This window comes from Zootoca vivipara, chromosome 8 (assembly GCF_963506605.1).
Source record: "Zootoca vivipara chromosome 8, rZooViv1.1, whole genome shotgun sequence".
NCBI classification, from domain to species: domain Eukaryota; kingdom Metazoa; phylum Chordata; class Lepidosauria; order Squamata; family Lacertidae; genus Zootoca; species Zootoca vivipara.
The window spans coordinates 26,263,558-26,279,183 of NC_083283.1; the positions used below are offsets into that span (position 1 = coordinate 26,263,558).

The following is a 15,626-nucleotide window of genomic DNA, read 5'->3' on the forward strand; positions in this document are numbered from 1 at the left end:
CTTTTCATTCCACTTGCGGTTTTATCAGAGCCCTGCTCTTCCTGGCAATAATAATCTGAGAACACTAGTGTGAGTGCAACACCATTCAGACAATATTATGACAATATTATAGGGAGACTGTCATGGGCACAGCCAGGATTTATGTGGGGGGGCAGTCTTTATGCTAGGTGGTAGAACCTCAGTTAAGTATTTTTTTATTGGTTTATTTGATTTAGAAACATTTGCAAGATCCTAAAACTTTCTGCACTACCAAAGGCTTGGAAGGGGGAATATTAACTGGTATAATGCTGTATTGTGGCATAACAGCGAGCAGATAAAAGTACTCCAATGAAGTAGCTTTGGGTAGTCCTTATGCTTTTGCATTTATTGAATTATTTCACAATTCTTTTCAAAGGTAGTTTGTAACAAAATATACAGCAGGTATCATTCAGATGCATGAATGCATTTGGGCTTATTGGCCCATTTTTCCTTGAACATAAGACACAAAACTACCAAATCTCCAATCTGCTTTTTAAACTGCCCAGGCTTAAAAAGTGATTAGCTGCTCGGAAAGGGATCTCTACAGAAAACAAAATGCCCCCAACTTATCCCAGTGTAATCACAAGCTCTATCAAGAATAGAATGTGTTGCCTCTTTGGCTTACAATAACTTAACTTGTATGTGCCTCTGCCTCTGAGGCCTCAAAACCTGAGTTCCAAGCCCTAGTGCTAGTAGGCTTTGTGTGTGTGAGAGAGAAAAGGCAGCTTAGTTTTTTTAAAAAACAAAAACCCTGACGTTCTCCATATGCACTTGGATTTTAGTTTACTGTTCAACTCCCAAAATGGTAAACTGGCAGATTTGCAAAAAAGGAAAGGGAAATTTGAACTTAATTTTGTACAACCGTTTAGGCTCCTCATGCAACATGAACCCTGAAATACTACTGTATACTGCAGAGCACATAAGAGAATAATCTGAATTACAGCAAATGTTTTCCCTTGCTAGGATTGATAACCTTCATAGTGGTAGAACAATCCTAGTCCCCAAAATTAAACACATTACTGTTATATATTTTGATCACATTTTTCATGTTTCCTCCATTGTGAGCAAACATAAGTTTAAAAGTTCTCTTTAATTAATCAAACCCAAACAGTTAAACAGTATGCATGGGGAAGCTGACTAAGGAAACTACTGAAGGCAGCTGTGATTTGTGTGTTGAAGGTGAGGAAAACTGCTACATGCAGAACTGACACATACACACAGGGAATGCAGCTAACAGGCAAATCCAAAGAAATTATGCTTAATACCCTTTGAAATCAAAGTTTTAGAACTTAAAGTATTCATAATTCACATCATTTAGTAGCATGTAAGGAACCAAATGCTTTTTCTTGTGGTTTTTATTTCTGCAATTCTTGCAATCAAGCTACTTTTATTTCATCGTTGATCTGCAGTAATGAAAACTACAGATATTTCCCTGTCTTTACAAATTACATTGGAACATGATGTGCGTGGTAAAAAGCAATTTCAAAGGGACCTAAAGATGAGTTTAGCCGTCTCTGGACTGGGCTGTGTGTCCAATCAGCATTAGTTCTGTTTGAGACCAGAGAGATCAGGCACATCTTGAATGTTGAAAAGCCTGCGATGTTCAAACCGAACAAGACTTCCATGCTGAGCTGTTATGAAAATACCTTTTACAAATAAGTGTCCTGTGACAGAGCAGGTTATTAATATAAAACACTGTGTTTCCAAGCCATTAATGTTTTTACCCATCAGGTAAATCCATTACCTGATCCCTCGTAATGTTGTTACATAAGCAGTACTTCATTTTACACCACTGTACAAGAGGCTAGTGTGCTACATCATTCCTTTCATATGGCATGCCTGCATACTTATGACAACTGCTTCCAACTACCAACTATGCTGGAATTTCAATCTGGAGTATCATTTAACTGTTTCCGTTTGAAACTATATTTTACAGGCCATTTTAAAAGTTATAAATACTTCCCACAACAACCAAGGGTAAAATAAAGTACTTGCTGCAAATCAACTGCTGAATATTTGTTTTGCTTTGTCTTAAAGAAAAGCTTCTATATTTCAACCATGGTCTAGTTTTATATAGCAAACCTATTAGTTCATGAGTAGAAGCCCGTTTTCTTTAGAGGGGTAAATATTTTCTCATCAGCGTACAAAGCCAAATAAAATCTGCACAACTTATAATCATTTACTGTTTCTTTTAACTGGAAGCAATTCCAGTAAAAACATTTTTTGTACAGGCTGGAATACTGTAGTCTCATTCTCTACAAGGCAATGAAAGTATGAAGAACACTTATGGATAACAAAAACAAGGCTGCCAATGACTAGATGTTATGGGTCAGTTATTAGCATATGCCTGTAGTCCCTTAGATGATGTCTGTGGCTGTTTGGCTTAGGGAACTCCATCTCCTTCTCTTTCAGCTATGAGTTGATGCTTCTGCTTCGTGACCAAATGCCGTGTAATGCCCAGTGCCCCCCCTTTTAAAAAACGTACAAAATTGTCTCCAATCAGTGGACCTACTGCAAAAAGATTGGGTTCCTTCGTGCACTCATATGTATATGGATCAATTTCAATAGGGTTACCCTTGCACATAATTGGTTCATTTGGGTTATGGCCTATACCCTGGCCTTGGCCCTTCAGGAAACATAGGTTAGGATGAGAACCTATTAACACTAAGGCTACAGAGAACTTTAAGATCTTCTTCAATCCAGAGGCACTCTGCAGGACACATTTCATATCTGGCTGAAATGAAAGGACCCGATGTTCTGGAAAACTGGTATAAGCATGGTGCAAATTATAGTCTGTAGTAACTGACTGAGTGCACATCATATGGTAGACCTTATGGTATTCGGGGTAAAGCTTTTTAGGCAACTGTTTGAAAATCAAACTTGGATCAGTAACCCTCCTACGGAATGCATGAATTACAGGGATGCTGTTGTTATAAGCACACAGAACTGCATCAGCCGCTGTAAGTCCACCACCTATGATCAAGACTGGGTCTGCTTTCCCACACAATATTCCTTTGTCGACAGCAGCGCCAAACTCAGATATGGAATGCAGAACGAAAGGAAAGTCTTCACCTTCTACTTGGAGTCTGCCAGGAGAATCAAAAGTTCCAGTGGCAAGAACAACATTCTCAGCAAACAAACAGAATGGCACATGAGAGCCATCTGCTGCTCTCTGATAACCTCTGATTTCCCAGTTTCTCTTGATCAGTACAGTCTGTCCACCTTGCTCTTCCAGTTGCAAATGTTGTGGCAAAACATCTTCACTCACTTCACTTTCATCTTCATGGTCCTGTTCTCGGTAAAGCCTTGAGACAGACGTTATGTACGTGTTTTCCCTGAAGTTTTTTTGAAGGCCCATGACTTTAACATAGTGCTTGTAATAGCTAGCAATTTGCTCTGGCAGAACTCTGTCACACTTTATATTTCTGAAAAAGATAAAGTTCAAATCTGATTATTCACATTTAGTTTACTGTTCACATTCACCACAGGAACACCTCTATAAACTTGTAATGTGACTGTACTGCCATATTCAGGTCAGATTGATACAGAAAGAATTTTCAGCTTTTGTATTAGATCGGTACATTTGTTCTTTCTTTTTTGGCATGATTTATTATTTGAAATGTTTTCACTGCTTATATTGGATTTGTTTTACCCCAACAAGCCAGGATAGTTAACCAGCATTAATGTATGCTTTGTTGTTGAGATATGAATCCTGGCTTTTTAGGGCAAAATAAACCTATGAACACGAGTTTGGACATAATGCTAAGCTATCACCTTCCTGGTTTGTTTCCCTCACACAGGGGAGGAGTGAAGCAGGAGCAATGGTGGTCCAGTTCAATATAGTATGGACTATTAAGCAAAGATTCTTGGCTTTCTGTTATGTGCAGATGCAGACAGTGGCTCTCAAAGCATGACATTCCAAGCAAGGCACAGACATTTGTGAGTGATGGCTCAAACTCTTTTCTGACTTTTGCATATGCACCTGTCAATCAACCCCATATTGCAATTAAATAAATAGTATTTACATTTCCAGCCCCTGTATTGAACGGAAGTAGATCATATGCAATATATATAACAATTTGAGGCCATATGCCTGAGGTCCTACCCCAGGAACCCCAAAAAGCTAGTTTATTATTTTTACTTAGCTCTTTAAACATACAAGTTTGAAAACCACTAGCAGTACAATCAATTTAGCTATGAATGCAAGCATGAAACATATTTTAAAAATTATGTAGTAACAGAAGATTTGGTCTCAGGGAAATTATGATATACTTTTCCCAGAAAAAAACCAATGAAAGTCTCTAGAATGTACAACAAAGGAAGAAAAATCCTGAATTTGCTGCCCAAGAGGAAATTTTTAAATCATGAGCAGCTAAGTTCAACTTTAAATTCTGAAATCATCGATTTTTACCACATCCAGCGGAACCCACTAGCACTCCTTTGCTCACAATTGTGAGAAGTACTTAAACTGAGCAAAAACATGCTAGGCTAAGTTGATTACTAAATTCTCAAAAACATAGAGGTCAATGCTGAGACTATGTGAGCTTTTCAAAAATAGGGGAGATAGAAAATTTGGCAGTCGGTTCTTCTGTGTCCCATCTCATCCAGCAGCCCTGGTTATCTAATCTATGAATGAAATTAAATGTCTTAAGCTCAAGTGTCAGAATGGTAGCCCATTGTTTACAAGCTGTTAGCATTATAAAATTACATGTACAAGAGCTTCTTGTACTTTTGAAAAATAGATCACAGAAACATTGAAACTTTCGATTCTCCATCCACTGACAGAAGCAATTTCCCCTCCATCAGTCATTACAAGAATGTTACAGTCCTCACCTTCGCTTGGTAGCAGTCCAGTCTTTAAATGTGTATCCAGGTAATTCCATCCAATCTCCAAAACTGATAGTCAGCATGGAACCTTCCATATTCTATGGAAAAGAAAATAATACCAGGACAAAATATTTAAAATATTGCTTAAGGTAATCTCATTCCACCTACCTAGGAGCAAAGTTAGATTGTTAGGCTTCATTTCATAACAAAGAAGAAAAAAGATCCCATGAATCATGTTCTAAAGGACCAGTCTATGTGCTATATTATCTGCTTTGCAGAAAGCTTCAACTTCACAACTCTTCTTATTCCAGTTGTAATGTTTGGGACAGCTTGCCATGCACATCTTCAGGACAGCATGGAGTTTCAACTCCCAACATCTGCTGCTGGTATGAGAACTCCCCAAGTGATCCAGAGGATCCCGACAGCAAATTACACTAGACCAGGCGCCCCAAACTACGGCCCTCCAGATGTTTTGGACTACAATTCCCATCTTCCCCGACCACTGGCCCTGCTAGCTAGGGATCATGGGAGTTGTAGACCAAAACATCTGGAGGGCCGCAGTTTGGGGATGCCTGCACTAGACATTACAGCTAAGGAAATAAAGTCAGGAGGAAATCTCCTACAGCAGGTAGCCTACTGCCTTTGGCTTCATTTCTAGCCTTCCATGGTCTATTTTGCCAACTATGCAGCCCCACAATATTCACAAAAAATTATTACTAAAATGCCCTCAGTTAATTGGGGGGTAAGGAAGTTGATAAACGGTCTGTGCTATATTATTATTGTATTGGCCCAAATAACCAAGTGATGTAACTTCACTCTTAGGGTGTAACTAAGTGTTGATCCTTTTAGAAACATATATACCTCCATAAAATCTAATACGAGGAGAGTAACGCATACCTAGTTTTCTACAAAAGGCAAGCACAAAAATGTAAGCCTTTGGAAGTGAAAACAAAGATCATTTACAAAACAGGTACTGTATGTAGTATGTGAAGTTTTTGGGAATTCTTTACACATTGGTTTATTCATTTAAAATATTAAGAACTCCCCATGATGCAGCTCCAAAACATGAACCTCTTGAACTGGGTACATGCCACAGGACTTCCAACCAATCAGGAACAATGGGTGGTAGGTACCCATTGTTTCCATAGCCAACATGTAAGCTGAAGTTCTCTGATCAGATGTGGTTCCAACAGCAAAATGGGAAAAGTTCTCACATGCCAAGCACCACCAGGCGGTCCTTTGCCAAGCACCATATGAGGGATATAGTGCTCTGGTTCCAGTTTCCAGTCAAGAACAGGTGGATAGTTAAATCCAAAGTCAGCATCAGGATGAAGCAGTGTGTCAAAGAGAACTGCAACAGGATTCGAAGAGCGTCCTTCTAGACCTTCAGCCAAGTACTCCAACTCCTAATTTGAGAAGACAGTTTTAAATGGCAATGTAACTTTCCCTTAGAATATAAAAGTAAAGTAAAAGAGCTTTAACTCTCTATACCATGTTTCTCAGGCCTGGCTATATATAGATATCAGCTGTACCAAACTTGTACTAGTTGTTTGCTTTTATCCCTTGGTTTCCTGATCACAATGAGTGCAAACAAGCTTCATTATGTCATCTGGCTTCCCTCCACGGATCATACACTTAAACCCTTGGGAATGATTTTAATGGAATCAAGTTTGAGCTGCAATTGATACAAGGAATTGGTAGCATGTTTTCTGTATGATTAGTCTCTTTTTAGCTTATGAAAAGAGACTAATCATTTGAGGAAGTCCAAGTGGGCTTCATGATGCCTAAAACCATTTTCAGCAATAGCTCATCTCTGTCATATCACTCATTAGAGTGATGTATACTGAACCCCATCAGCTAAGTTCACAACCTGTGGCCTTGCAGGTGTTATTGGACTCTTGTCAGAGTCCAATTGGCATGGTCAATAGTCAGGGATGATGGGAGTTGCAGTCCAGCAACACCTGGAGGGTCACAGATCTCCCATTTCTGGGCTCTTGCAAAAATAAATATGTTAGTCCTTAAGGTGATACAAGTCTGTTGTTCATGGAACACAGGTATATTAATGGTTATTTGACCCAATGCCTAAACATTGGAGCTCTGTATTTAGATACAGTACATTTCTCATTACCAGGTTTGGTAATGAGAACTTCCTGGGAACATTTGCTGTTGGAGGCAGAGTGCCAAACAAGATAGATTTTGGAGGCAGTTCTTATATTTTAAATACACAGGATTGTCATAAAAAAAATGGCATTTTGGATCTCCAAGTCCTATTTGACACTGAAAAACCTAAAAAAAGCAGAATACTCTGCTTCCATCATGAGGCACATCTGAAGTGTAAACTAATTTTTCCAAACTAAGAGTATGTAATGCACTTTTCTTCCAGTCCTGATATAAAATTAAATGCGCAATTTCATAAGTGGTAGCTTACCTGATCAACAATAGAAAGATGACTAGCTTCTTTTAATTTATTATGCAAAATAGGATTTGGATGTTCTGTTGCAGGAGACAAATATGGCCTGTATCCAGACAGCATGTATGAGAGGCAAATTCCTGATGGTCCATTACCTAATAGTATTTAAAAAATGATATAAGATTTACTAAAGTTTAAAATTATATCTTGTAATCTGGACCAAGATAATGACCAAGATAATGACTTTAAGCCATGAAAGTCAAAAACATGCTTCTCTCCCCCTCACTGCAATCAAGGAATTTAAAAGAGCTCAGCTTTTGCTATAGGATGCCTAGTATTTTTGCAGATATAGTCTAGAATATTATTTGCCAAGTATATTACCTCAATTCTGATCACTGAATTTCTGAGTCTACCAACACTGATCTGCTTATTGGTTGCTAACTTTCTGAATAGTGGCAGAAGAGCTAAACATCCCTTGGGTCCACACGTATTTAGCTAGACAATCAGACATGTAAAATAAAAATTTACTTTTACTGTTAAAGTGGAGGCAGATTACTTTTTCATTTGATGTGAGGTTTGTTGGCTTTTTGACAGCTTTTTGTGCTGATATACAAGTTTATTTAACAATATAATATAGTTTTAATAGGTTTATAGGTAATTAGTTGTTGATAATGTAATTGCTTTGAACCTGTATTTGATTACAAATCTGTGTTACTATTTATTTAGTTACTTTTTACAAAACAAGTTTGTTGCTATTGTAAATTGAAGGAGTGTTATGGGTGGGTGGGGAAGACTCTTTTGCTAGCAACAAGATACCTTGTGTTGAGAAAAGGCAGAAAAACCATCTGCAGCACTTTAGAACAATATTTGCATAGCATCATGTCACCAAAACTGATCCTAGGGCAGCATAAAGCCTCAGATATCGTAAAATAATAGTACAGTACTTCCTCCTTCAACAGTATAATCCAAACCACTTTCACTTCTAGGTTAACATCTATTATATAAACATCCAACCTCTTTGCAGGCTACATATTTTACTCCAATTACTATACAACAAGAAATTTGTTTCATTGTTTGATGGTTTTAATAAGTCCCAATTACAGATATTCTCACAGTCACCAAATATGGAAACAAAGCTATTTTGCCATTCAAAAACTGGCCTCCCAAGTTGTTTCCTCCCCCACCCAAAGTAGGAGGGGCGGCCAACTGGAAGCAGAAAAACAGCTAAGGATGAAACACTCTACTCTCCTTAAAAAGTGGAGGTGCTTGAGTCCTCTCATTTTGATTACATGAGTTTCTATGTACTTGTTGTTAGATACTTTTTAAAAAGTGCTTAATTTTTGTTGAGGTGCTGTTCAGATACAAAAAGATAAAGCACAGGTAAAGGACCCCTGGACGGTTCAGACCAGTCAACGGCAACTATGGGGTTGTGGCGCTCATCTCGCTTTCAGGCCAGGGGAGCTGGTATTTGTCCGCAGGCAGCTTTCCGGATCATGTGGCCAGCATTACTAAACCGCTTTTGGTGCAACGGAACACTGTGACAGAAACCAGAGCTCATGGAAACGCCGTTTAGCTTCCTGCCACAGCAGTACCTATTTATCTACTTGCACTGGCATGCTTTTGAACTGCTAGACTCATAATCAAATAGACATGATACAAAAGGAAAAAAGGAAAAAGAAATGGGGAGAGGAGAGGAAAGCGAGCATTAGAACAGCTGCTCCTTCATGGACATGACCAGGTTGCACGTAACAGGTATAAAGGGCAAGATTCAGTGACAAGGAGGTGCACTTTGGCAATTCCTATTCTACTATACAACATTACCTTTTTCCCAGTCATGGAGGAAACAATTATAGCTCAAATATTTTTCCAACAGTATCTAATCACAATATACCTGTATAATAGGATAACTAGAACTCTCAATTATATCACAACTTAATAAGCAGTCCGTGATAAGACAAGATTGTTAAATTATAATTAATAAATTTCAAACACATTCAGTATTTTAGATTCTTATTCATATACTGAAATTCTGAGAATAACTCACCTATTACTACCACTGGCAAACTCAGTGGTGGGTCCACAGGTAGAGTAGCTTCTTCTAGTAAGGGCATTGTTTTAACATCTGTCCCAAAGCTGTCACCAAAATACTGCACTAAGGAATTCAAAAAGTGTCCTTCGGTTTCAGGGCTACAGTAGTTTCTATTTAAAAGGAAATAAATCAGTTCATCACTACAACACATTCTTTAAAAAATTAACTTAAGTTAATATAAAGTCATTGGCTTTATGATATATAAGCAAAAGAAAGTGTCAGAATTTAGGAAAATTTCAGAGTTGCAACTCCACTGTGACTTTTCCTAAATTGATACTGCTATTTTGGAATCCTACAAGGAAAAAGTAGGGTTTTTTACCCATATATGTTTACAAAAGGACAAACTACGGTAATTATCAGAGGTAACTGGTCATACATTTAAATATCTACGAATCTACATTAATTTGTTGATATATTACTTAATGACTTGGATCCTTACTTTCTCTTCTACAGAAGTCTCCTTCTATTTGTGTTTTGAACCCAGAGAACACACCCATTGGTAGGAGGTGTTTTTTGCTGACCTCCCCTTCCCCCACACCTTCCAGAATCAGATGGTTCCTGAATCCTCCAGGGCAGATTTTGGTGGGGCATTTGCAGGGGGAAATCAGCAAAAAATTGCCTTCTCCCTTCCACCAGAACCATGAACTGAGTGCCACTCAAAGGATCTTTGGATCAAAACCAAAATATTTATTAAGAAGAATATATGAATTGGTTCCAAAATAGCTTCTAAGAATAAGTCATTGCATAATCTAAGTGCAATGCAAGCACTTCTTCAAGAATTTGAATGGAAATGTACAGTTCTGCAGTTGGTTCCCTCCCTCCTCCTACAATCCAGGAATCTGCCAACTCTGACACTAATTGTATTTCCCATCAAATCCACCTCTAAACTAATATTTAAGTAGGCACTGCTGGCTCTAGGGCTGCTTTTGCACAGTCCTACAGTCGGCACATGTCAGCCTCGAGCATTTTCCTTTCCTTGGTAAAGCTCATGAAACCTCATCCAGAATACAGTTGTCTGCCTCCCTGGAACCAAAAATCACACAGGACATTCATGCATGCAAACATACCATACTTATATGCAGCTAAAGATACAGATTAAGCTTAGGACAAACCCTGCAATGCCATACATGTGGCAAATTAATGGTTAAAATAACAGAAACCACAGAAAATTGGAACTACCAGTAATTCTATGCTTGCTGTCAACCATCAGGTCATTTAAATGGTTTAAATATAGGCACCTACTTTACTACAGAATATATCTCAAGAAAGCTTCATAGGTTCCATATCTCTGTTTTGGCTATAAACTAAAGGAAGCTACTGTATGTTGTTTTGCAAAAACCACAACGTCTGCACATTGACAAGTGTACCTTTTTCTCCCGTCCTCCCTTGTAATCTATGGAGTTTTACATTAAAGGCTAAAGGAAAAAAAGTATTTATGGGCTTTTTACAGGCATCTGTGGACAAAAGGATGCACAACTAGATGGGCCCCTGGTCTGCTCCAGCAGGACTCTCATTCTGTTCTTACACCAGTAAAAACCAGCACCAATCACATCTTTTCTACACTACACCAGTCTATTACAGTTGCATATTCATCTTCACAGGAAATATGTTCAGATATTTAAAATACAGGATATGACATAACACAACATCTGTTTAAAAGAGTTTGTTAAATATATGGCAGTTAAGTTATGCTTGCTTGTGCCAAGACTACAATTAACATGATAGCACTAGCAAATATTCCAGCCAGCCACCTTACACCAAACGCCACCAGTAATTACAGCAGAAACTAAACTGCAAAGGCCGCACTGTAACCCACAAAACAAATGACTGCATACCCTTTTGGGGTGGTGTCAGCTACTATAAGTAACATCTGAAAGATCCCTATGAAATTTGTCAAAAATCAGAAAACCATTATGAGGTCTTCAACACCCTTTCAGAGTTGACCTACTATTTACCCATCAATTTAAATTGCCAGAGATACAGGCTATGAGTTATAGGCATTGGGTAAAATTATTTCTGACTCTACGATAGTCTGGGACTTGAGGTCTAGGATAGCCTAACTCTCTGAAGACATTCTTTTACTAGTTGACTACCAGAAAGTATCATTTTGCTCCATTCTATGTCTATAAATTTGGCCTGCAACTATAATATTTAATCAAAATCCAAGAACAGGAAGGAATTTTTCTCTTCTCTTCCACCCAACATTAAAGACATCCCTATGGAAATTCCCAGTCCATATACCATTCCATGGAATGGTCTCAAGAAAAGACTAAAGTGAAGCAGCATTGGGGATGATCAGTGCCTAAACAATAGTAGACCTGCACAGAATCTTACCTACAACTAGTTTCTTCATGGAAGAATCTCCGGAAGTGAAGCGTACCCTAGTCTCTAAAAGCTTACACCATACTGAACATGTTAAGTCTTTTAAAGTGCCCAAACCCTCCTTTGCTGTTTTATTCATGGAAGAAAGATAGAATAGAAATATATTGTATACACGAACAACTGAGGTGGCATGTGTGCGTGTGTGCGTTTATATGAAGGTAAAGGACCTTTACCTTTATATAAAGGTAAAGGCGACTATGGGGTTGTGGCGCTCACCTCGCTTTCAGGCAGAGGGAGCCAGAGTTTGTCCACAAACAGCTTTCTGGGTCATGTGGCCAGCATGACTAAACCGCTTCTGGCGCAACAGGACACCATGACGAGTGCCAGAGTGCATGGAAACACCGTTTACCTTCCTCCTGTTGCACTACCTATTTATCTACTTGCACCGGTGTGCTTTTGAACTCCTAAGTTGGCAGAAGCAGGGACAGAGCAACGGGAGCTCACCCCGTTGTGCGGATTCGAACCACTGACCTTCCAATCGGCAAGCCCAAGAGGCTCAGTGATTAGACCACAGTGCCACCCACGTCACCCTGTGTGTATACACACAAACAAACAAACAAACAAACGTGTGCACATAAATGCCATGTGTGTTGCAGAGAGGCGATTTCCAAGCCTACCTGCCCGTCATGCAACAACATTTCAAATCACGACCCATCTTGGCCATTCAGAAATCCGCCGCCATCATCATCATCATCATCTATGGAAAGGCGACGTTCCTTTTCGTGTGGCTCGTTTGGGTGGGCCTTTGCTTTTCCTCCTCCCTTCCCTCCGTTCTTAGCAGCATCAGCCAGCAACACACCTTACCTTGCACACCTTCGCCTCTCTCTCCCTCCCTCCCTCCCCAGCAGCACCACCCAAGTCCCCGCCGCGCCTCCAGGATGCTCTTCAAAGCACCTCACCTCCCTTCCTCCGCTTACAGAGTACGCGCGCGCGCGCGTCCCCGCCCGACCCCGTGACCTTCCTCCTTCGCTCCTCCATCTCCTCCTCAGTGAAGCGCAGGCCGGCCGGCCGGCCAAGAAACAGCAGCGGGCAGGAAGGCATCCCACGCGGACTCCCACATCGCGTCAACTGAGAGGAGAGGGAGGAGCCGGAAGAGAAAGGGGCGGATGGAAGGCGCCTTTTCTTTCTTCTCTCTCTCCCCCCCCCCCCTTTGACCCACAAACCTATTTCCCTCGGCCGGCCTGGCAGATAGGCGTTACCTGAAGTGACCGGCCAGGGAACACCGGCAGCACCAAACCGTCATGAGGGATTAACGGGGGTGGGGAGGGGGAGGGGGAAGAGAAGAAGAGTCGAGGCGGCAGGTCACTCGGCGGCAGATGGGGGAATGTGGCCGTTGCTGCTGCTGCTTCCTCCGCCGCCTCTTGTTCTCCCTCCCGCCGCCGCACTGGGGGCCGCTGTCGGCCGGGCGCTTCTCCTCCTCCCCCCTCCCTCCCGCCTCCTTGCCTCACATGCGGCACTAGGCCAGTCACACGGGAGCGAGGGAGGAGCCTCCGCCTGGCACCGGCGGAGGAGGGAGGCGCCTCACGCCCCGCCAACGCCTTCCTCGCGGTCCTCAGCGGGCGGAGGAGCGACTACCCCGAGGGAGGCGGGGAAAGGAGGACCGCCGGCCCCCAACAACGGCCGCCGCCGCTGCTGCTTGACAGCGGCACCATGTGATAAGAAAGTCGGCTGCGAGCGGGAAATGATGGGGGTTGCGCAGTAGATACGCCGCGCACATAACGAGGTCGCGGTGGGGCGATGCATCGGGGTTTATCGACGCCTCGTTGTGGTTTCCATAAGTGGCGCCGTTTCCTTGGCTTCTGTCCGTCCCCCCACTCCATGAACTCGACCGGATGTCACCGCCTCTCTACACGCTTCCCCCCCCCCTCAACACCCTCTTCCCCCTTTCCGAACAACAAACATTCTAGCGTGTAGGCACGCGGAGCCGATGCAAATGCTGCTGCAGTAGTTTTACAGCTGAAAGGTCCTGATTAGTATTATTTTATTGATGATTTTCAGTTTTATATATTTCAATCATTTTAACATTTCAAAATCGACGTCCTTCCCCCCCTCTTTCTGAGGTTCCTTAAATATATTTTTATATTTTCTGCATATTCTAAATTAACATTTACTCATTTATTCATTCATCTACTTTAAATGTATACTCTTATAAAAACTGCAGGTTATTACAATAATTCTGCCAATGTTCTTATCTGTTTACAATTTATTTGTAAACATTCAATAAACCATTTCCATTATTCTATTTAAAAAGTTTGTTATCTTGATTTCTTATTCTTTCTGGTAAGTTTCATCATTTCTGCATATTCCATAAGCTTTTTTTATCCATTCTTCTTTCACTGAGACTTATTTCCATTTTTAGGCAAGTAACATTTTTGCTGTTGTAGTCACATACATGAATAAATTTCTATCCCGTTTGAGTAGTGCTGTCCCTATACTGTAATTCCCAAAAGGTTTTTTTTGGCACCTTTATCTCTTTCCCATTGCCCTCCTTGGCAGGTGGATACCTCCATGAGGCTCCTGGGTCCTGAATGTCCCCTGCCTGACATCTTGTGCCTCATTCCCTGCTATTAAGTGCTGGGGTGGGGGATAGACATTGGCTGATCAGATAACAGTCAGTGCTTTTCCACTAAGTAATTTGGGTTTTCAGTGGGGCTTCGTACCACATGTGTCAGATGATGCTTAGTGGAACCTTTGAGAGAGGAAACAGCATTTAAGGTGAAGGTTGTGTTCCCCACCAACTCTCACCATTTCTGAGTTCACCACTTCCTGCAGGATGCGTGGGTCAAAGACACTGGGCTGCTGTGAGTTCCTCAGCTGTCTTGCATGTATTTATTAGTGCAGAGATAATCACTAAAGTATACCCATTACAGAAGCTTTAACTATTCTGCCAACAGCTAAACCAATGATCAGAGAACATCTGAACATCCCACAGCTGGTAATGGCTCCCCCCCCCCATTTAAATCCTGATCTCCCTAACTTTTTTCCTTCTCAGAGCGATGCAATCACCCAATCACAAGGTTATTGTGTAAATAAATTGTATCCTAAATAAATTGTATCCTAATGGAAAAAAGTCTGTTAGATGCACAATTATTTAGGAACCAGCACCAGTTCTTGTTACCAAAACTATTAGCACCACCGAAGAATATCACATTTGCCTCTTCCCCGGATCATCTGGATATCAGTGACAAAATAACGAACCAGTTATATTAGCATTTTATAAGCAAAAGGGTATCCCTGCCTGGCAAAGCATCTCAGATGTCATGGACTGGTGGGATGCAGAGGAAGGGCGGGAGGAACCAGCTGAGGAACCTCCAAGGGAAGAAGGCTCAAAGCCTAGGAAATGGTGGTGGGATGGCAATGAGTGGTCAGAGGAAGAAGACTGGGGGGAGAAGGTGTCGGAAGCTGAAGAGGTAACAGTGAGCTGGGAAAGTCTTGTGTCAGAAGTCCAGAAGAAGCAGTGGAGGATGGAGGCCAAGAGGCAGAGATAAGTCAGGCTGGTGTAGAAGCACACGTGTCTCCCCCTCCCTAACAAGCTCCCCTCCTCCCCCAGTCTCCCAGGACCAAGAGAGGCATGAAGCGAAAGGATCAGGGACACAGGCGCAGTCTCAGATTGCTTGGGGAAAACCCTGGAGAGGAGGGGACTTCGGGCTTAGGCAGAGTTGCTGTGCTCATTAGGCCTGGCACCCCTGGGAAGATCCTGTTTTTTTCTCATAAAGAGCTGACTTCACTTATTCTGATTACTGCTGGCTCACTCCTGACATCAGTCACAGTGGCAAATAAGGTAAAAGGCAAGTTAGGCAGTTGTGTGATTTCGGCAGTAGGGCAAGGAGGCCAAGGTAACCAAAATTTGTATGTTGTAGTGACCAGCATAGGAGGGTAGTTGACTGAACCACACCAGCA

General features: G+C 41.3%; 1 protein-coding gene across 2 annotated transcripts; it reads right to left on the reverse strand.

Moving 5' to 3' along the window:
- Positions 1-68: 68 nt before the first annotated feature.
- OSGIN2 (oxidative stress induced growth inhibitor family member 2) lies at positions 69-13,217 on the reverse strand. 2 transcript variants are annotated; one of them, XM_035124812.2, is made up of 6 exons: positions 12,926-13,217; positions 9,300-9,454; positions 7,274-7,410; positions 6,060-6,251; positions 4,852-4,943; positions 69-3,443 (listed from the first exon to the last, which is right to left on the reverse strand). In XM_035124812.2, exons 1-6 carry the CDS (start codon positions 12,967-12,969, stop codon positions 2,402-2,404), a joined length of 1,662 nt encoding a protein of 553 aa, XP_034980703.1. In that variant the 5' UTR covers positions 12,970-13,217; the 3' UTR covers positions 69-2,401. The 2 variants fall into 2 exon arrangements, with proteins under 2 accessions (XP_034980703.1, XP_034980702.1); XM_035124811.2 differs by lacking the exon at positions 12,926-13,217 and adding an exon at positions 12,344-12,531.
- Positions 13,218-15,626: the final 2,409 nt, after the last annotated feature.